This window comes from Clytia hemisphaerica, unplaced genomic scaffold (assembly GCF_902728285.1).
Source record: "Clytia hemisphaerica strain Z4C2 unplaced genomic scaffold, Clytia hemisphaerica genome assembly, whole genome shotgun sequence".
Classification (NCBI taxonomy): Eukaryota; Metazoa; Cnidaria; class Hydrozoa; order Leptothecata; family Clytiidae; genus Clytia; species Clytia hemisphaerica.
Window position 1 is genome coordinate 369005 of NW_027104154.1, and position 22892 is coordinate 391896.

The 22892-nt window shown below is 36.4% G+C and overlaps 2 protein-coding genes across 3 annotated transcripts in view; both read right to left on the minus strand.

The window, feature by feature from the left end:
• Window positions 1-22892, minus strand: part of LOC136814102 (uncharacterized) — a 62683-nt gene that overhangs the window by 21196 nt on the left and 18595 nt on the right. The window lies entirely within an intron of this gene.
• LOC136814065 (uncharacterized) lies at window positions 18738-20255 on the minus strand. The gene has a single exon (XM_067070562.1). The coding sequence runs from the start codon at window positions 20253-20255 to the stop codon at window positions 18738-18740; it is 1518 nt and encodes a 505-aa protein (XP_066926663.1).

Sequence of the window (22892 nt, forward strand, 5' to 3'; positions counted from 1 at the left end):
TCTCATAAAAAAACAATAATTTTATATGCCTCTCTCGTTGAGTAACACTTAAAAATCTACCAAACGGAATAGTCGCCTGAAATACAAACGCGCCTTCATTCGTTATCTACTATTTTTTCGAAGGTTCAATTGTTAAAGTTTTTGGTATGTTCCAGCTAGAGACTGGACCCAAGCTCCTGCCCAAGCTTGCGCACCATAGCGGAAGATGTTTTCCGTGCACTAGTGATTAGCAATTCTTTACAAGCAAAATGGCTCGAAAAATCATTTTTACCCTGAATTCTCACATGTAAAATTGACCTTCCAAATGGAAAATTGTTCAAATGTTAACAAATCCTCACCGCAAAATATTATGCTATTTTTTTAATCCCCACTGAATTTTCCGACTTAAAATCAAATGGAATTCAAATTCCTCAGCCAAGTTTCAGTCCGTTGTTTTTAACCTCAAAATGGCTGTAAAATTCCTAAAAAAATCACAGGGTCTGTTAGATTATATTATATTTTCCTTTTGGTGAAGCATTGCAATTCTAAAGTTGATCTATTCTGTCAAGACACGAGCTCTTAGATTATACAATTTCAGATCTAAACTCACTAACACATTTCCCTCACAAAAGAGGTTCAATAAGGTTCAAAAACACTAGATAGAGCTACTTTGTCACCGGCTGAAGCAAAACAATCTGCCATCTTTATAATAAAACCACTATTTGGTTCTGGCAATTTGATGAATCATGACTCCTCATTTCTGACCATGTCATAACAATTTGCCGGCGCTAAGTACTGTAGTCTACTCAGTAAAGATGGTGCATTATTTTGCTTCAACTACACGTTTTTTTTTTGATAAGAACAAACTATATAAGAACATAAGGCTTCGAGGCCCAAAAATTTAAGAACATTCTAAGAACATATAAGGCTTTGGAGACTTAAAAACATGCAATTTCTTAAGAAATTACATCAAAATGCTCAAAAAATGCTGAAAATAAGAACATTTTAAGAACATTTTTAGGCTTCAAATCCAAAGACTAAGAACATCCGAAGGCTTCGAAAATTTTTGACGTTCTTATAAAAAAAAAACGTGTACTGTTACTTGAGAAAGACAGAGTAGCTCTATCTGTAGTGCTTTATACAAGATTTCTGTGAGTAGATGCCAGTGAAAGCTACACCTGTAGATGATTGGGCCATTCCATTTTATGAACATACAGATGGGTGGACAAACTTTTCCAGGGGGTATTCTGAGAAGAATTTCCAGGAGCTCTAAAGAAGTGATTTGTCATTTTTCCAGGGGGTAAAAATCTATTCTTAAGCTTGCAGGGGGTAAACGACAGATTTTATTTCGTCCACCCTCATTTTACGACATGAAAATAAAAATTTCAGTGTCTTTTTTGCAAATTTTGTCATTTTCCAGGGGGTGTCCACACATTTCCAAGACATGTGTTTTGACTTGGAAAGGTTCATCCTTCTGTATGGAAATGGACAGCCCATGAAGTTCTTGTGTTTGTTACGAGAGCAAATATCGTTTCGTTTAGGTTGTAATTGGTCGGCTATTTCGTTATGTTGATGCTTCAAAAGTCGCTACAGAAAGCATGGGTGTAGTTGAGGTATTGGTTTGATTTTTATATTTCTGACGGTTTAAGGGGCTTTTCCAGAAAATGTCCGTACATGGGGGTGGAGGATATAGTGTCCAGGGGGTAGTGAAAAATCTACAAAATTTTCCTTGTCCGGGGGGTAAATTTGCTCTGTTTGGGGGTAAGTTTGCTCGGTTTGAGGGTTATTTTGAATGTGCAGAGGGTCTACTGTTCCTTGTCCAGGGGGTCAAGCCTGCTGTCCGAGGGTCAAGATTCACAATTTTCGGTTGGGGGGGGGGGGGTTAAATTTCTAAAAAAATGTTATATCCTACACCCCCACCCCATATTAAATTTTTTTTCTGGAAAAGCCCAAGGTCTTTTTTTGACCTTTTGTGGTCCCTGCTTATTATTTATGTCTAAACTTTAGCGAAAAAAAACTCTCCCACCAACCTCGTCCCCGTGTATCCCGTGTATTTACGTTACTTATGGACGCCAGAGAATACCCTGGTGTTGGCTGATGCGAGTTCCCCCTCTCAGAGGGGGAACTTCTCAAAACAATACGTCATAAAAAAAATTGACGTTAAGGCCGGCCTCCACTTGCGCGCGCTGCGATCGCATCTTTTGGCTTCAATCCTTTTTGCTTGGGAAAAAGATTGCGTCATAAAAATGTAGCGCGCGCTAGAAAAGAAATTGAACACATTTCAACTTTTTACAACCGTTACGTCAGATCGCACCAATGGAGTTGCTTCATTTTTCTTTTGACCAATAGCGTGGTGGAAGCTTTGTTCGAAAAAGTGCGATCGTAGCGCGCGCAAGTGGAGACCGGCCTTTACAAAGTTGCACTGCAATGCAATGGTTTCAAACCCAGGAACAAATGAAATCTGACGTTTTGTTTTTGAATTACGTAATCATACGCGTTCGAAAACCAGCCAATGCCAGGGTATTATCTAGCGCTATCAGTAAGCATCAAAAGCTGATAATACGCAGGGAACGAGGTTGCTCTCCCACTTGCTAAGTCAGCCCTAGGTTTTCATATTCTCAACTTCAGTTGAGCTAGAATCTGACAATGCATGTACGTATGTGTGTATGTATGTCTGTCCGAAAACTTTGGGGCAGGCTGGAGACTTCAAAAATGGTCGGATTTGGCTGAAATTTAGCACACTTGTTCTTTGGGTGAATATCTGGGGGAGAATTTCATTTTTTGAAAATTTTGATTTTTAAGGGCGTGGTCATGAGTTCTTAGATGAAATTGGTTACAATTTTACAATTGGGCCTACGAATGATTTAAAAACACTAAAGTTGAGCTCAGTGCAGTTAGCACGTTCGACAGTTTCTGTATAATATTGGAAAATATCATTGATTTGAAATTTTAACAATACAAATCTTTACAAAATTATCAGCATTAAGATTGCAGCAAAATTTATGGTTATGCTGAAACTGAGTATTTTGGATAAAATACAGACCAGTCTGTAAAATACTAACGTCACCGAACTGAAAATTCGCACACTGTCTCAGGCAGATGGCACTAGTCGAAATAAGAGATTTCCAATCCTGGAAATATCTTGAAAATATGATGTTTCCATATACATTTGTAAATAGGGAAATATGAATTTTTTTTGAAATTCATTGAAATATAATGTTTTAGATTTGGAAATATCATGAAATATGAAATATGATATTTCCTCAACTTTGGAAATGACACCAGTAACAGCTAAAGAAGAGTTGTCTCAATTTAATATTTCTTCCGAAGAGCTTCAACAAATCTGGTTAAAATTTAAGCAAACTATTTTCCTATAATGGAAATGCTGAAAAGTTCTTTTCAAAAATGTTTACATTCTCACTACCTTCTTCCACAGCTCCAGTCTTCCCAAGACTGACCAAAAGAGTCGCAAATGTACTGTGCAACGAGCTGTCGACTCAGTGTCTGAAGCATCTTAGCAAACCTTGTGCTTTTGCCAAGTCGGTTCCAAAATTCCAATGGACCGACAAGGCAAAAGAAGTTGTAGAATACCTGGCCGGGTATTGTTTCCGTGAACTTTATTCAAGGCTTCATCGAAAAAAAATTATTTTTGATGACAATTCTTTTTTCTGTGAAAATTGACCCTGAGAGCTATTTTGGTCAAAAACAAAAACTTTTCAAAATTCATGACAGGGGGGTAGCCTAGAAATCTAAGCCAGATTGATTCAGTCATTTAGCAAAATCTGATGGTAAGTTGTGACTGAATATCAGTTTTTCAAGGCAAACTTAAAATTCCGTACATCATAAAAATCATTAAAGCACCGATAACGCTATATTGTCTTCAGCCGTATCTTGGCCTTGTAAAAACTAATCTCATAACCGATCACCATTGCTAAGGCATATGATGATCTGAAAAGTTTCTCCAGCGGAATTTTACAAAACCGCGTTCGGCGGGGTCTGGGAAAAACTATGACACGTGACCAGATACCGGTATCCGATTGGCCCGCAGTTTTCAAGATTTATTTATCATTTTATAGGAAACAATTTTTTGTAAGAAATAAGTAGCAAAAACCTCTGTATCTTTTGAAAATTTGAATATTTTCCAAGAATTTTTTCAGATGATAACAGGCAATTGTACATGGAACAATCTGAATCTTCACCTGTCAAAAATACTAACTTTTTTCCTGTTGGAATGCCCTTTGAGCACCTGAACATATCATGGCTAAAAAATCATAAATAATATAATTTAATTTGGAGTTTTGAGACCTTTTCAAGCCAAAAAATAATTTCCAGAACTAAGAGTTGGTATTTGTTTATCTTCCAAATCTATTAAAAAGTTCTCATGAAAGTTTTTTGAAGTCTGATTGCAAAAAGTATAAACCCAAAAAACTGATCATCGAAACCGCTTAAAAGCTCAACAAACATAAAATTTCACCAATATTTTATCCAAAAAGAGTATCCAAATATCCAACAATACAAAGAGAGCCTAAACTAGTCAACCTCTTAGTGTTTGAATCAAATTTTTTGTCGGTTGAATCCCGGTTGAATGCCTGACAGACATTTCGCACACGTTAAGTTATAATTGTTCTGATAAAATGCTTCATTCCTCCTAATAATCAAGCAGATAGCAAGAGAAAAGTAATCATTACATAAGAGAACATACCTGTAATAATTTGGTTGATGTTTGAGCGTTCATCTTGAACAAAAATGAGAAAACATCCAAGCAAAATCAGTGTACAATCAATAAACCTTTCAAAACAGTCTTTCAAAGCTTTTAGGTCAATAAGTATGAGCAGCCATTTCTGTGGGTGTATGTCAGAGCTACACTAAAATGAATAAACAACATTTGAAACATTGAATTTTCCTTCATAAGTCTCAAAAGCCATAAAAAAATCAAAACATTGACCAAGAGCCAAAACGTGAATTTCAGGCGCCATCTTGGATTTGGTTCGGATCAAGAAAGCCACGGTCGCAGTAGAATCGGTTTTGTTTAGCCCACGCATCCAAAGACGGCCCGAGGAAATCGATAAATTTTATGCGAATGCTGCGATTGAATCAGATTGAATCGTGAAAAGTACTCTGAAATTTCAGAGTGTCGGCCATCAAAGAAAACCCGAGAACCTTCGCAGGTCTTCTTGCAGAACCATTCCCTTTAGAGCGCATGCGTGGAATGCGTGGAGCACGAAGAGCTGCTTGGAGGTTATGTAAAAACTGGCTTGGTTAACAAGGCTAGGTTTATGGATGGTTGACAACAAAGCATATAGAATTTTTGAGATCTGTGAAGAGCATTTTCACTATGTTACCTATGGGTTTAAATGTTTCATTGACGCTAATCAAATGACAAGATCAATGATGAAAAATCCAAGTGTCAATAGTAATTATCGTAACATTTGTATTCAAGCAAATGTTGTCACCGAAAAAGAATTAGCAAAAAATTTGCTCGAAAAACTGATCCAATTGTATTTTCGGGTGCGGTCACATTCAAAAGCCAGACAGAGGAAAGAGGATGCAAAGGTCGAAGCAAAAACATGCCAGCAAAAGTCATTAAGAACAGAAATGAAGCGTGAAGAGGGAGACAAAAAGTGAATGTAATTTAGTATTTTTTTTGTAGAAAACTAGAATAAATTCTGAAAAAGGCTCAACTTATTTTTATACCAAAATTACCAAATAAAAAGTTTTGCTTGAAAACAAGAAGAAAGAATATAAAAGATTTTATTTTATGATTTGAAATGGCTGAACTACTGTAGGTAGGAAATGGTCATATCGGCTAAACGCACATGCAGTATGTGTCCAAAATATCTCATCAATGGTGCTGAAAAAACATGAAGAATCTTTAAAAAAACTTTAACCCTATTCAACCTAGGCTTTTAGGGGCTGTTCAGAACTAGGAGGGGGGGGGGCTTTTCCTGTACCACCACTTAACTTATGATCTAGTGGGTCTTTTTGGATGAAATTTAGCACGCAAAATCCTTGTCACATAAGGCAACTTTTGTATTCTAGCAAAGGTTTTAGAAACAAGCTAGATGCTGAATGGACCTACCTGATGATGAAAGTTAGATAGCAATGCAAGGAGAAAAATGAGAAAAAAATCAGTCAGAAAACATAGCGTTTAGCGAAAATGCATAAAAAAGGGAGCAAGAATCTAGCTGAAAATTACAGACCAGTCAGTCTTACATCCATCGCCTGCAGACTGATGGAAAGAGCGTTAAGGGACCAAATTATGAAACATCTGGTAGATGAAAAACTATTATCTAGTAAACAACATGGCCGAAGAATGGTGATTTAACTAAAACCGATAACTATCGCGGAATCAGTCTCAGTCAAGTCTCGGCTAAAATCTATAATCGCTTGATTCTAAATAGACTGCGTCCTGAAATTGATAAAGTACTTCGACCAAACCAAAATGGGTTTCGTAGCTCTCGATCGACATCATCCCAGATCCTTGCCCTCAGACGAATAATTGAAGAGATGAAAAATCACAAAATGGAAGGGGTTATCACATTCATCGACTTCCGTAAGGCTTTCGACAGCATCGACCGAAAACGTATGTTCAAAATCCTGCATGCATACGGAATTCCACCGAAGATAGTTGATGCCATCAGAATAATGTACGAAAACAACTCTGCGACAGTTCTTACTCAGGAAGGTGAAACTGAGTTCTTTAAAATCGAAACAGGGGTATTACAAGGCGATCCACTTGCACCTTTCTTATTTATCATCGTTCTGAACTACGCACTAAGAAAGGCCATAAAGAGTTCTGATGGATTGACTTTGTTTAGACGAAGAAGCCGCCGTCACCCTTCAATTCATCTTGCCGACTTAGACTTCGCAGACGATATTGCCCTAATTGACGAAAGCATCAAAGAGGCAGAGCGTGTTCTCCACAAAGTTGAATTAGCAACACAATCTATTGGCTTGTTTTTGAATATACAAAAAACCAAATACTTGCATATCAACTCAACAAACAACCAAAGCTTCAAAACCATTGATGGATCAGAACTTGAAAAGGTCCAAGACTTCAAATACCTCGGCTCGTACTCCGAAACATCTACTGAAGTCAATACGAGAATGGCACAAGCTTGGTCTGCTCTCAACAGGCTTGATACATGCTGGAAGTCGAAAATCTCTGCTAAAACGAAACTAAAGATCTTTGATGCGACAATCATGTCGATCCTTTTATATGCATGTGAATCCTGGTCCCTCAATAAATCTCTCGAGAGAAAAATTGACGGGACCTACACAAGGATGCTGAGAAGGGTGAAAAACATCAATCCCCAATCACATACCACCAACAGAGTCCTCTACGGAGGGCGACCTCCAATCAGCAAAGTCATTCAAATCCGCCGTCTCCGCCTAGCTGGCCATATCATACGTGGTAACGAACCTGCAACAAAACTTTTGTTCTGGGAACCTGAAAAGCCTAGACGAAGAGGTCGACCAACCAAAACGATTAAATCACTGATACATGAAGACACTGGGTTGGAAGAGAGGGAACTTATACGGCTGATGCACGACAGAGATAGATGGAGGGAACACATCATGTCACCCCAAGTGGATGCCTAAAGTAAAGTAAGTAAAAAAGCATTGTCGAGAAGATGTAAAGTTATGAGTGGAGTTCCACATGGAAGTGTACTTGGTCCACTTCTTTTTGTTTTGTACATCAATGATTTACCAGAGGCTACGAAAGCAGAAATGTTCTTGTTTGCTGACGATACAAAACTGGTGGAAGAAATAAACAACGCCGAAGATGCGCTCAGGCTACAGGAAGACATTGATGCCATGGAAAAATGGTCAAAGGACTGGCTTTTAGAATTTCATCCGAACAAGTGTCATGTTTTAACACTGGGTAAATTTTGGAACATCAAATTTGCCCATCCCTATACCATAGCAGGATCTGTTCTAGAACATGTTGACCAAGAAAAAGATCTAGGAGTGATAATCGATAGTGACCTGACCTTTGAAGCCCATATATTCAGTAAAATTAAGAAAGCTAACTCTATCGTTGGCTTGATTAGCAGGAGCTTCGAATTTCTCTCACCAGATATGTTTCGCACGCTTTTCATTGCATTTATCAGACCCCATTTGGAATATGATATGCACATGTAGTATGGTCTCCAAGGCTAATCAAACATATCAATGCAATCGAGGGCGTCCAACGAAGAGCTACAAGGCTAGTTAGTTGCTATAGAAACTACTCATACGAAGATCGGCTACAACTCATCAATCTACCTAGCCTACAGACCAGGCGGCAAGTTGGTGATATGGTGGAAGTTTTCAAGAACCTCCACATTTATGACCAGTCTATAACATTAGAGAAATTACTCCTCGAACACGACCACGGCGTCAGCACGATTACGAGCTTCAAAGGAACTTTGCTAATGACGGTATGAGAGGCTACCAAAGCAACTCTCTTTTTTACAGAAGTGTGAAACCTTGGAATGATCTAGAAGAAGATATTGTTGAAGCACCATCCTTACAAGTCTTCAAAGAGCGTTTGATAAAAGAATGGGAGAAAAAACTTTATAAAATGTAAAATCATAAGTTCTGTTTCATAGGTCAATAGACCTGCGAAATATATTAAAATAACGCAAGAAATTCATCATTGATTGATGGTGGGGGGAGAGGGAAGGGTTGTAGGGAAAAAATAAATAGAAAGCTCTGGTCGCAAAAATCAGTTTTATTGACAATTGAATCATGCTTGATGGTGAGCATTGTTATCAATAATGTTTTTGTGTGAAAAACATAGAAATATAAGAAAAAAGTCCAATGAAAATCTAGAAAAACGGCGATTTCCGGCATATTTCAGGCATTTTCCGCCGGAAAAAATTTTTTCTCAAAAATCGGACTCAGCCATGTTATTTGGGCATTATTAATACGCATCTTTAAGCAAAAAATCAGAAAAAAATAATGATAAAATCTCAAGAAAACGCCAAAAAAACAGTTTTTCCGGCATATTTCCGGCATTTTCGGCCGGATATGAATTTTTTTTCGAAAATCAGGCTTCGTTACAATTTAGGTATTGACATTTTGCATCAGTGTGCAAAATTTCATGAAGAAATATAAAGTACAGCTCAAGAAATTCAAGAAATACCGTTTTCCGGCGAAAATCGGCTGTTCCGGCGATTCTTAGAAAGTTCCAGCTTCAAAAATCAGTTTTATTAACAATTGAATTATGCTTGATCGTGGACATTGCTATTAATAAGGTTTTGGTGTGAAAAAACAACGAAATATAAGGAAAAAGTCCGATGAAAATCTGCAAAAACGGCGATTTCCGGCATATTTCCGGCATTTTCAACCGGGAAAGATTTTTCCTCAAAAATCGGACTCGGCCAAGTTTTCGACATTGCTAATATGCATCTTTGTGCAAAAAATCAGAAAAAACTAATGATGAAATCTTGAGAAAATGCCAAAAAAACGGTTTTTCCGGCATATTTCCGACATTTTCGGCCGGAAATGATTTTTTTCGAAAATCGGGCTCCCTCACATTTTGGGCATTGCCATTTTGCATCCTTGTGCCAAAAATCAGAAAAAAAATAATGAGCCAATCCTGAGAAAAGCTGGTAACAGACGGACGGACGGACAGAGGTTAATTTATAGGACCTCCAGGTAGGTCCAAAAAGTTACCTGAGTTTAGAATGCTTATTTAATCCTAAATATTCAATAAATTAGGGTTTAAACGATATATTTGACATTAAAAATAAATTTGTATTGGAAAAGTGTTCATTTTTTTGACCCCTTACTGTCAGAAATGTCATCGTGCTCAAGGTGTGAAAATTTTTAGGTGTCAATTTATTTATTTTTTTGGAGCTAAATAAAAGTTAGGAATTTACAGAAAATTTCATGGCAAAAGCTCTATTATTTCAAGAGCTATTACCATTAATTTGACCTCCGAACATAACACCCCCCCCCCTAGGCCGAATAGGGTTAAGAATGAAATCAACATTTTATTTGAAAGGGGTAAAAGCTTCAGAGCGAGAGAAACTTTTATTAAATTTGAAATTTCTCAAAAAGGCCATATCGGTTAATCGTAACCAATATGGCCACATAAAGAAAGTAATAAAAATATCTCATCAATGGTGCTGCAAAGGTATGAATAATCTTTAAAAATGCTTTCAGAATAAATTAAAAATACTCTTTCACATTCGGATAAGCTTGAGGACGGAAGAAACCTTCATTAAAGCTAAAATTTCTCAAAAAGGCCATATCGGTTAATCGTAACCAATATGGCCACATGCAGAAAGTGACGGAAATATCTCATCAATGGTGCTGCAAAGGTATGAATAATCTTTAAAAATGCTTTCAGAATAAATTAAAAATACTCTATCACATTCGGATAAGCTTGAGGACGGAAGAAACCTTCATTAAAGTAGAAGTCTCTCAAAATGGCCATATCGGTTAATCGTAACCAATATGGCCACATGCAGAAAATGACGGAAATATCTCATCAATGGTGCTGCAATGGCATAAATAAACTTTCAAAAAGCTTAAAAATGAAATAAAAATACTCTTTGATAGTCGTAAAAGCTTGAGAACGAAAAAAACCTTTATAAGAGTTGAAATTTCTCAAAATGGCCATATCGGTTTATCGCAACCAATATGACCACATGCAGTAAGTGACCAAATAACTTATTAATGGTGCTGGAAAGGTATGAATAGTCTTTCAAAAAGCTTCAAGAATGAAATAAATATACTCTTTGATAGTTGTAAAAGCTCGAGGACGAAAGAAACCTTTATAAGAGTTGAAATTTCTCAAAATGGCCATATCGGTTAATGCATTCTATTAACAATCTTTCCTAATATCTACATCCTAAGTAATACACTTCTTTTGACGTATAAAAATGACATGCCTAAGGCCCCCAAGTTTCTGCGCAAAACTTATGTCGTTATTGCACATGCACTTTTTGATAAATAACGAGATTGCTCACGGGGAATCTTTTGACCCGCATTCCGCGCGATCGTGTTTAATCACCCGCGCGTGTACGCTCTGTGAATTCTGTCTGCTGTATATGGGTACTGTAGTATGCAAGAAAAAGCTCGTCTCCTCAGTCTTTTGAGACTTTAAAAAGATTGGAGAGTGTACTAACCCCCCAAATGGAAATTCTACAGGGTTTACAGCCCGTTTGTTGCAGTCCCACTAAAGAGTCATGAAAATCCTCTGAAAATCTCGATGAGTGATCGGCTCGTCGGCTCCCGCATGTTGGAAACGATCTAAATTATTTGTTTAAGAAGTTAAGGGCTCTGACCATAGTCCAAAAATTGATTTTGGTATTTTAACAAAAAAGTTGTATTTCAGGTTCCTTAACACTTTTAACAAAGAATTGCCTTTATAAATTGCTTTTTAATCGAATCCCTTAAGAGTAATTAAGAATTTAATTGCAAAAATGACGTTATGAACTTTAAAAAGACGTTAATAATATGTTGCATCACCATCTTTTACAAAAAGTGCTAAGTTTTAATGGGTAATTAACTTTTTTGTTTCAAAATTTCTTTACCCTGTCCGCAAAGAATTGAACTATTTTAAATTTTGCGGAAAATTTTTCTAAAAAGATGTGTCAAAGTTATGACTGTTTTTTTAAGCAAAATCCAGGTGAAAAATTGATGAAAAACGACTATTTTGAAGATTTCGAAACAAGAAGCATTTACAAAAATTTTCCGCAAAAATTTTTATTGTTCGGTAAAAGATACACCATCTACTGCGAAAATTTTTTCAAAATGTTTTTTCTTCGCCGAAACTAAGCTCTTCAAAGTTGAAATACTCTTCCTCGCCAAAGTCTTCATTTTCTTCTTCATCAAATTTTTTCAATGCAATTTTTAAATTTTCAGATTCAGGAATAGTTTGTCTAACAGAAAATGTATAACATGCCATAGTTTTGTTGGTTACATCAGTCAGAAAACACATTTTAAACACGGCAATTATGAAAAATTCACTATGGTCAGAGTCCTTAATACCTTGACAGGGTAAATAAAATTATACAGATCATGGCAAATAAAATTATGGCTCTATTAATCATTGTCTAATAATCAATGCAACTTGAGTGGCCGAGTGGATAAGGCGATACGCTGGCTAATATGGGAATGTTGTTTTTGAGAGTTCGAATCCTATACGGTGCGTTGAAGTTTGTGTCATTTTGTCATAATTGGTCAAACTTTTTCTGGTTTTATGAGCTCTTATTGATATTTTTGAAAATTCCCGTTATAATTTTAAGAAAAAAAAAATTTGACTACAATACAGTTTGACTCAAGTACAGTATTTCAAAATGGATCAGGCTGGTTAGCGGGTAAGAGTCAAGAGTCAAGAGTCAAGAGTCATGACTTTCCTTTCTCTTGAAAATCCAGTATTCCAAAACTTTCGACTAAAAAAAATGCATAAAAATCGACTTTCGTCTTTTCTATTATCTTACAATCACTTTTTTCAGAACCACAAGTGAATAAAAAAGAAAACTAACTGCTAAAAAATGATTGACAGGTCTAAAAAGTGATTGACAGGTGCGGGCTTGCTCGCGCGGGTTAGAAATTCCCGTGAGCAATCTCGTTATTTATCACAATGTGAGCACATGCCATAAGTTACACAAGTAACTGTGTCCATATCGGTTGCGATTAACCTATATTGGCTTCTTAATAAAATGGATGGTGCTAATAAATGCCCTGGTGTGACATTGTGGACCTCATTTTTTGGCTTTGTCTGAGCACACAGCAAACTAGATCCAGTCCTTTTATGGAGAAAAACAAACAGAAAACAATAAGCAATTTAACATTTTCATTATAGTTTCATAAACTTTGATGGGGGTTTAAAATATTTTTTACTGTTTTGGTGTTTTTATATACACAAGTAAAAAATTCTAAGATGGCAGGGTCCTCTAGTCTTCTTCACTGAACTCCTGAACGAAGCTTCATGAAAATATTAGAAAGCAAAGTTCAGTCAGAAGTAGTATTATATAGGTAGTATTTTAATCATGATGACATCATAAAATGTGGAAACTGTTGATGCGTAAGCATTTTCGTGACAAAATGAAAATTGGTGATGCTAAAAAGGGGAGGGATGTGTTTAGTTTAACAGTTGATGATGAATTTGTATGAAATTGTGTACACATTTTTCCTCATTTGTAATGTTGTTGACAAACTCTTGCAATTTTAATTCAAATCTTATACCCGATTGTTCACATTAAAGATCCTGGTTGTTTTTAGCTAGTAGCGGCCGAACTTAAAATCCAAAATCAACCGTCTGAGGAAGGCGTGCATCAACATTTTGGAAAACGTTATAAACAGATTCTTTCCCCCGGGGGAGGAGCAATCGATTCAAAAACAATCGTACGTGCGGCCAAACATTTGGTATATGAATTTGGACCCTTACAGTGAAGAGAATATCTTGTATAATTTAAGCGAATTTAGGCCACAAATTGGCCCTTACGGTCCATTTACTTGAAAGTTTTTGACCATTTTCATAAATTTTACACTTTAAGAGTGCAATTTTTTTCATCTTGTTGATTTTGACCCTTACAGTGCACTTTGGGAAGCATGGAAAATACCCTTAAGGGCCGCACGTACAGAAGGTCATTTATCTTGAGTGACCCCCCCCCCGCCCCCGGGCTCTTATTGCTCAAGCTCAATTTGTCTAAGCGCGCTAGTCTCCATATCATTTGGACACAAAGCCTATTTAGATGAATTCATCTTATATGCTTTTCATTTTCAAGACATTCAATTGAACAAACCTTCATTAAACTTGAAAATTCTCAAAATATCAAAATTAAGTAATTGTAACTAAGTGTCGAAAAGAAAACGTTGCTGAAAAACAACGGTGTTTAAAGTGTGACAGAAAGTACACGAGCCTCTGTAAAAAAGCCTTTTATCATGCCTGATCACCCAATAATTTGCAAAGTAATTCTTTAAAAAAATATTTTTCATAGTGCTAAGTTTTGAAGCTGAGGAGCTAGCTATTCACAATATACCGCAAGATGATTTTTTGTCCCCTTAATCTGATTCGCACCCCTGGAGCCATGTTTATAACTTGATATGTAATAGACTATGTTATAGTCTAAGACGAATCACTATCTAAGAAAAAAGCCCAAAGCCGAAGAAAATTCGCAAACGGGTTTTTTTGCCGAAAAGAGTTTACAGTCGGTAGAGTTGCCAGTCTTAGACTATTCGAAACTCTCCCGCCGATTTTTTTCCGTATACCGCCATAACGCCATACCGCCATTTTTTCCCGCCATCGTCTAGATATGTAACCGCTGAACTTTAATAAAGAGTGTAATTTAAGAAAAAAGCTCATTGATGTAACCAATCTGACCTTAGGATTTTCATTATCATATTATAGAAAAATGCTCAACCAAATAGAGTTACATATTATGGACTAGTGGTTTAGAGAAATATGAAAATATTGAATGCGATACATCAGACAGATTTTGTGGTGTACCGAAAAATTTCTATAAACTCCGCCCTCTCGTTTTTCACGCAGAATCTTTATAACCCCCGATTTGTAAATGGTGTGAGAGACACGAAATGTATATCAATAATCTAATGAGAATTGTCTGAATTCTTATTTAAGAAGCAAAATTTCCGTGTGTCCACGCAATTTTCAGAGAAAATGAGCAATACAGCGTGTCTAAAAAAAGCGAACAGATTTTTACATGAAGTGAAATCCTAAAAATTCATCATCTTATCTGGACTTAGAATGATTGAAACAAAATTAAAATTCTCTATTTCCCTCAAGCTTTAGAATCCGTACTCCCGGATGAAACCCTCAATGGGGTGTATGATCGCTGTCATTTAGATAGAATAGCCCAATAATAAACGTTGACAGAAACAAAGCATCAATACAACCTAAACCTTATCTGTCAAAAAAAAGAGAAAAGTAACAGAAAAAACTCGTTCATATAAGTATTAGTTACTTTACAGACCGGTCTGTAAAATACACGTTGACCACCTGACGGAACTCAGGAACTACTGGAGATTTTGACTTGAACTTTTCACCAATGATAGATATTGACAACATCGAAGACAGTGTGCAAAATTTCAATTTAGTCACCTGAGTGGTTGGTATTTTACAGACCAGTCCATTTTTTACCTATATGCCCACTTTCAGCATAACACGCGTTCGATTTTGCTAAATTTCGGCTGCAGACTTGTATCATCAATAACTAATACTTGTCTAGATTTCAAGTCAATAACATTTTCCGATCATAGAGATACAGTATCCTAGGGCTGCTTAGGCGAAAAAAGGGCGATTTTGGGCTGGTCTGTTAAATACAAAAATACAAAAATACATGTCACGTGGAAAGTTGCCTCACAAAATCTGAGCAAAAAATCAAAGTGAAAAAAAGTTAGAGGGGGGGGCCTCCCCCCCTAAGATGCTCGAAGGGTTAATTGACATTGTTTACCGTGGTTGAATTAAGTTCTCATTGGCGAATAAGACATTACAGGCATTGTTTTCAAGCGCCAGGGATATTTTCTATGGACTTTTAGAGATACTTTCTGTTAGTTGCAACGATCCCTGGTATCAAACCTTTTCGGTCGTGTTACGGCAATGGTTAAAAGATCAACTTAAAGATTAATCATTGAAAAACCAGGGTATATACTTTCTGGGAACAGGTTAGTTACAACAATTTCATAAATCAAATCTTTTTGATCGCGTTAATTAGTGCTTAAAGATCAACTTAAAGATTAATCATTGAAAAACAAGGGGATACTTTCTGGGACCAGGTTAGTTACAACAATTCCTGATATGAAATCCTTTTGATCGAGTTACGGCAAAGCTTAAAGATCAGCTTAAAGATTAATCATTGAAAAACAAGGGTATATACTTTCTGGAACAGGTTAGTTACAACAATTCCTGATATGAAATCCTTTTCGGTCGTGTTACAGCAAAGCTTAAAGATCAACTTAAAGATTAATCATTGAAAAACGGGTATATACTTTCTGGGAACAGGTTAGATACAACAATTTCATATATCAAATCATGTTGATAGAGTTACGGCAATCGTTAAAGATCAGCTTGAAGATTAATCATTGAAAAACAAGGATATCTTTTTACGATGAATCACAAGTAATAAGAGGCTTAGTAAATCATCCGAATCACCTCGTGTTTTTCCTTCTGATCTGATTTATTTGTTTGTTGCACTCAATTTTGGCCGTGTTTAGCACTTCATCAATATGCAACCCTCCCTTCTAAATGCTTCCTGATTACAAAAGTCGTAAATTGTTTTTTGATTGATTATAAAATTTCAAATTTATAGATGTGTATTTCACAGGTTTATTGACCTCTACGAAACAATCTAATTTATACAGTCAGGCACAAGGCTAGTAAAATTGGCCTGTTCTTTGAACCATTAAATTCCCCTTTTCTATGGAATTAAGCTCTACCGTGTTCTAAATTGAAAATTGAAATTAACAAAAGTCGGCAATTTTCCTTATTTTCGATTCACAGATACAAACAAAATACAAAGGAATGGAAATGTTAGCAAAAATCGATGAAGTTGAGTTAAATGCGTGATTTCTGGATACACTTTTTTTTAAGAATATCCAAAACTTCTACGGATGTTCTTAGCTTTTTTTAGTTCTAAGCCTAATAAGAACTTTCTTACAATGTTCTTATGCTTGATATAGTTTGTTCTTAAAAAAAGGTGTGTTGTATGAATTCTTCACAGGCTGTATTATAAATTTGAAATCTTTAAACCAATCCAGGGGGGACTCAAGGTAAACGATTTATCGAACGTGCGGCCCTTAAGGTTCTCTTTTCCAAGCTTCCCAAAGTGAACTGTAAAGAGCTGAAATGAGCAAAGAGGAGAAAAAGTGCATTCTAAGCGTGTAAGATTTGGAAAATCTGACCATATTTTGCCTAAAAACGATCAAAAACTTTCAAAAAGATGCACCACAAGGGTTGATTTTTCAACTTTACTTGCGTTTTTAAATGAGTCACATTCTATGGTTGTTTTCGGTCTATATGCCCAGACATATTTAGGTAGTTAAGGGTAGCCAATCACCGAAGGCCAAAGGCCACCATGATTAATGATATAAATCTTAACGAATGCAGTTTGTTTGTTAATTTAGTCAAATAAAACATATTGCAATTTCCTTTTAAAAACAACCCTCTGATCTTTTATTGCAATTGATACATGTTTAGATAGCTTAGGTAAATTTAATAACATAAGCTTTACGTAATACAAACACACAAATATACAAACAATTAGTTGTTCTAGACCAAATAAACAACAAAATGTGATAAGATAAGCATTAATAATAATAATAATAATAATGTTTTACAGATTTCCAGGCCACCGTGCAAGCACATGGGCCTCTATAAATCGCTCATACATTGGTTTGGTTTATTACAAAGGTTAACTTCAAACAGATATGCAACAATAGTGACAATTTCAATCATACTCAAACATTTTCTCTTTCCAAGCTAGACCGAGGTTTTCTTTAAACTCTTGTATTGTAGATGATTTAACTACTTTTTCAGGTAGGCTATTCCACTTTTGAATGCCCCGATAGTAAAGGGAGTTGCTCTGGGGTCCACGGACACCATCGTTCCCGAAAATTCTTACCAGTTCAGAATTATGTGTTCTCATTGGTCTTATTCGTTGGTTAAATTTCTTAGGAACACACGATTTTTCATAGTGATTTAAATGTTTAAAGATCTCAACCATATCACTTACCGCACGCCTATATTTTAGACTTGGGATTCCAATTCTTTGTAGTCTGCTTTCATAACATAGTCGTCCACATGTTTCAACCGTTTTTGTAGCGCGCCGCTGAACACCTTCTATAAGTTTTTTGTGTTTTTTTAGTTTTGGTGACCAAATGACTTGTGCATATTCTAGGTGGGGCCTGACAAATGTTATGTAAAGTTTACGGAATAATTCAGGAGTGAGATACGTGAAGGTTCTTCTAATCAGACCAGCCATTGAGTTTGCCTTTTTTACTTGGTTTGATATATGTTGGTCGAATGATAGATTTTTGGTCAAAGATAACTCCGAGATCCTTTTCGAATTGTACATGTTTCAGTAAATTTCCTCCGAGTGTGTATTGATGTACATGTTTAATTATATTCGGCTTACCTAACGTTAGTACATGACATTTGTCGGGATGAAATTTTAAAAGCCACGTATCTGACCACTGCTGTAGTCGATCGATGTCCTCCTGGATTATAAGTGCATCTTCAATTGATTCTACTTTATTGACAAGTTTAGTGTCGTCAGCAAATAGAAAGAGTTGTGATTTAATTGAATCTGGTAAATCGTTGATGTATAGAACAAAAAGGGTAGGCCCTAGGGACACTACCTTGGGGTACTCCACTAAGAACTAATTGTTTTTCGGATTCAGCTCCATTTACTTTAACTATCTGAAATCGATCCTTCAGGAAGTATCTGATCCATTCAAGCAACTTATTTCTTATTCCGTAGGCTTCTAATTTGATTAAGAGCCTTTGGTGGGGAACTGAGTCGAATGCCTTTGCAAAGTCAAAGTATACTGCGTCAACAGCTTTGCCGTTAGCAATGTCTTCGGTACACACATCTAGATAGTTTAGCAGTTGTGTTACTGTTGATCGGCGATTGATAAAACCATGTTGCTTGTTAGAAAGCAGTTTCTCTTGCTCTAAATGTGACATAATATGTGTTTTAAGAATCTTTTCCATCATTCGACACACAATGGATGTCAGGCTAATCGGACGGTAGTTTTCAGCTATATTTTTGTTTCCTTTTTTGTAAACAGGTGATACATTAGCATGCTTCCAGTCGTTTGGGAGACAACTTTCGTTGAGAGATTTTGTCATTATAAGGAAGAGCGGTTTCTGCAATATATTCAGCGAGCTCCTTGAGCATCCTTGGGTGAAGTTCATCTGGCCCCATGGATTTGTTTGGATTTAACGCCTTGAGCTCCTTTTTAATAGTTTCAGTTAGTATATTTATCTCTACTTCTTTATCCGTCCTGGAATGGAATTCAGGGAGTTGTTCAAGTGGCTCACGTGTAAAGACACTACAGAATTGGCTCTGGAGTATGTTGGCTTTACTTTTGTCATCATATTTGATCGAATTTTCATTATTAGGGTTTTCGAGGAGAGGATGTATTCCCGTTCTTGCTTTCAGATTGCTGCGTACATATTTCCAGAATCTTTTTGGATTTGTTTTTGATTGTTCGCTGATCTTTTTTTCGAACTCTCTCTTGGAGCGAGTCAGGGCACTATTAGCGGCGTTGCGCCATCTTACGTACTCCCTTCTACGTCTCTCAGTGTCGTCATTTTGAAGTGAGATGATCCATTTTCTATGCGCCTTACGTTTCTCTTTAATTATCTGACAAATTTTTGGATCTAAGGGATGCTTCCCTTTCCTTCTTTGATTTGACAGGTTGTTCTTATTGTGGGTAAGTGGCACATAGAGGTTTCGGAGCTCGATCATTTGTTTTAGGAATAGGTCCCAACTCTCATTCACATCTAATTCAATCGAATTTTGGATGAATTCGATAGACCAATTGATATGGCTTAGATGAGATCTCATAAACTGGTAGTTGGCTTTGCTGTATTGATATCTATCAAGCTCATTTTTAATTGTGAAATAACCATAGAATTTAAAGGAGAGGACACTGTGATCACTGAGATGGAGTGGGGCAAGGTATTTTATCTCGGAAATTTGATTTTCTTCCCCTGTAAGGATGAGATCGAGTATTGATGGTTTGTCGGTGCCTCGTCGCCGTGTCGGCTCAAGGACATGTTGGTATAAAAAACAGTCTCTTAAAGCATCAAGGAATTTCTCCTCGTCGCTATCTTCTTCACAAGGTGAGGACCAATGGACCCAATCGATTTTCTTATAGTTAAAGTCACCTATAAGACATATATGAGTGTATTTCGGATTTAGGCAGAGATCTTTTATGAGCTTATTCATGTTCTTGTTATTTTCATCGAAGATATTTGTTTCAGTTTTTGTCGGGCTTCTATAAAGACATCCGAGTAACATGGTGTCTTTGTTCTCCATTGCAATTTCTAATAGACAAGTCTCTTCAAATTCAACTTTCGTTTGTATTTGTAGGATGAGGTGATCAATAGACTTGTGGACTAGAATGATGATTCCTCTCTTTTTTTGTATTCCTATGTTAGTTTTATATGGTGTAGAATAATTCTCAATTGAGTAGTCTTGATCTTTTCTCTCAGAGATCCGTTTGGTGTTGACTTCGGTGATCGCAATTATATGAGGTTGTTCAGCAGCAACGTGCTTTAAAAGTTCGTTTTTCTTCTTAGATGTCATTTGGTCTGCATTTGTGTAGATGATAGTAAGTTCACTAATTGCTGTGGTTTTGTTTTTTGAATCGTTTTTGTTAGGTGGGTTTTCATTCAAGCTGTCGTTATCGTTATCGATCGGTTTTATTGATTGATAGGGTTGTTGTATCGTTTTTGTGTTTTGTTGTACACCTTCTTTATGTCGAAGCCGTTTTTTGACGATCCTCGAACCCGATAAATAAATTCATCGGTTTCTAGGTCATCATTTAGGTCTTTCGCCTGTTGTGATAGCTCTTTATACTTTTCACGTTGGGACCTACATAGATCTTCTTTGATACTTATGCCTTTATAAGTATCGTTACCTTTAAGTGATGGGAGATTTCCCATGATCTTAAGTTTACCATCTTCACTATCGAGGCAAATTAACAGTGGACGATTTGGTTTCTTACCTATTCTAAATATTTTTTTGATCTTAGAAGAAACATGTAAATCCTTAACTAATTGATCAGCCCATTCACAGTCCCTAGTATGATTATTTTTGTCACTATTATCGCATACCTGTTCTTCTTCTTTTATTCCGTGAACGATGATGTTCGTGGCTCTTCTCCTCTTCTCCATCTCAAGAGCGATCTCTTCGTCTCTGGCTTGTTTAATAGCAAGTTTGATTCCGCTCGTGTCACTCGTCGGTTGTTGAGGGAGACCAGATTTTGTGGCTTCTGAATACGATTTCATAGCTTGTTGGCATTCGTTCTTTATTGTTGACAGGATACTGTCCTTGAATTCGTCAAGCTTTCGTTCGAATTTCTTTTCAGCAAACTCGAGTGTATGCAGGCCGGGGTCAGCTTTCAAATCATTTTTCAAGAGTTGGAGATCTGCGTCCTTATCTTCAAGCTGTTTCTTAAGGTGATCCTCAAAGTCACGACTACTTTTTATAATTCCTTCGCATGCGTCGATTTCTCTGCGAAGGCGTTTAATTTCATTTTGGGTTTGAAGCGATGGTTGAGCCTTTTCCTTCTTGGGGACCAGTTCGAGCAGCTTGGGTTCAACTTCAACGCAGTTGATACAAATGTATTTCTGGGTTCTGTTGGCTTTGAGTGTTTGAATATGGAATGCAGGAAGCATACAACATCTGTAGTGAATGGATCTCTTACATTTTCCACAGGTTAGCGAATCTGAATCCCTGTCGTCAACACATCGATTTTCGGTGCATATAATGATATCTTCTTTCGTTGAGATTTTCTTAGAAGCAGTAGATTGTTTTGGCCTTACGGATGATGTAGCCGATGCCATTTGGTCAACTAGTTGGTTGTAGTAATTGAATTTGTTGGAAAAAGCAGCTTTTTAAGTGTTTTTTATAAGATTTTCCATTGCCATTGAGCTATGATGAAATCATAGCTCAATACTGGGATAGTAATAAATTTAAAATTATGAATGAAAATAGTGTATATGGTTGGATTTAAAATCTCCTCCCTTGAATCAATAATTAACTACTTTTAAATCTTTATTTATTGTGCTGTAAGCCAAATAAGAAAAAAACTTAGCGAAGTAAAAGGCATCGAGCTGTATTCAATGCATCTTCTCAAAAACTTTGACTTGAAAGTGTCCCGTTTTTTATTGTCGTCACAAGCAAGATAACATATTAAGTAAACTTAAAGTTTAAATAAGCATCATTATTGTCTTAGATTGTCTTCGAGACCCGATGAGGAAGAAAACACCCCCTACTCACAGACCCACTGGAACCCCTTCCAACTGGAAAAAATTGGCCAAAATATCGTCCTTAGTAGAAAATTCGACTCTAATTTACAATAATCAGATAAGTATTGTGCTATTTTTTCCACCTCCACTGAATTTTCTGGCTCGAAAACAATGTAATTTTATATCCCCAGCAAAGAACATAGAAAAATCAATCCCCATAAAGTTCCAGTCCATTATTTTTACCTCCACTGGCCGAAGAAATCCTACCGAGTTTGTGAAAAGGGTTTGTAATAGAAGACCAGACAAAATACCAATGAGAATGGAAGGGTAACGTCCGTAATATAAACAGCGAAATACCGGACAAAAAAATGAGCAATTACCGTGCCATTGAAAACCTTGAATCCCCTCCCACCTTGAAGTATCTCTTTTTTGTAGATTGGAAATTAGATTACACAGGTTGCAAAATTAAAGTCTGAATACAAATCCCGCTTTTACTCGAAATTTTTAAGTGCTTGTACTATGACATTTATTTCTGATTTGTTCGAATTCATGGACACTAATAAAGTTATCAGCTGTAGGTTGTAAAGCAAGTAACATGGGAATAAATTAAAATCACGTAAACTTTTTCGAGTACCTTATTGGAACTAATTTTCGCAGGTTTTAATTTTAGCGTTTTTCGCGGTTTTTCGTCAAAATCGCGAAAATTTGATCCCGCGAAAAATTTTGAGAGTTGAAAACCGCGAAAATTAATTCCCGCGAAAATGAGTTCCAATAAGGTAATCACATTTTTTGACTGCACTGATATAATTTTGCAGCCCGTGTATTAAATTTTTCGACCTTAAAAAGAGAATAGGTATGGGAATTCCAAAGGTAACCTCTGTGTCCAACTATGGAAATTTTCTTATTCATACATTTTTGAGAGAAGAATTTCAATCGAGTTTGCAACCCGAATATAATTTTTTCCCATCTA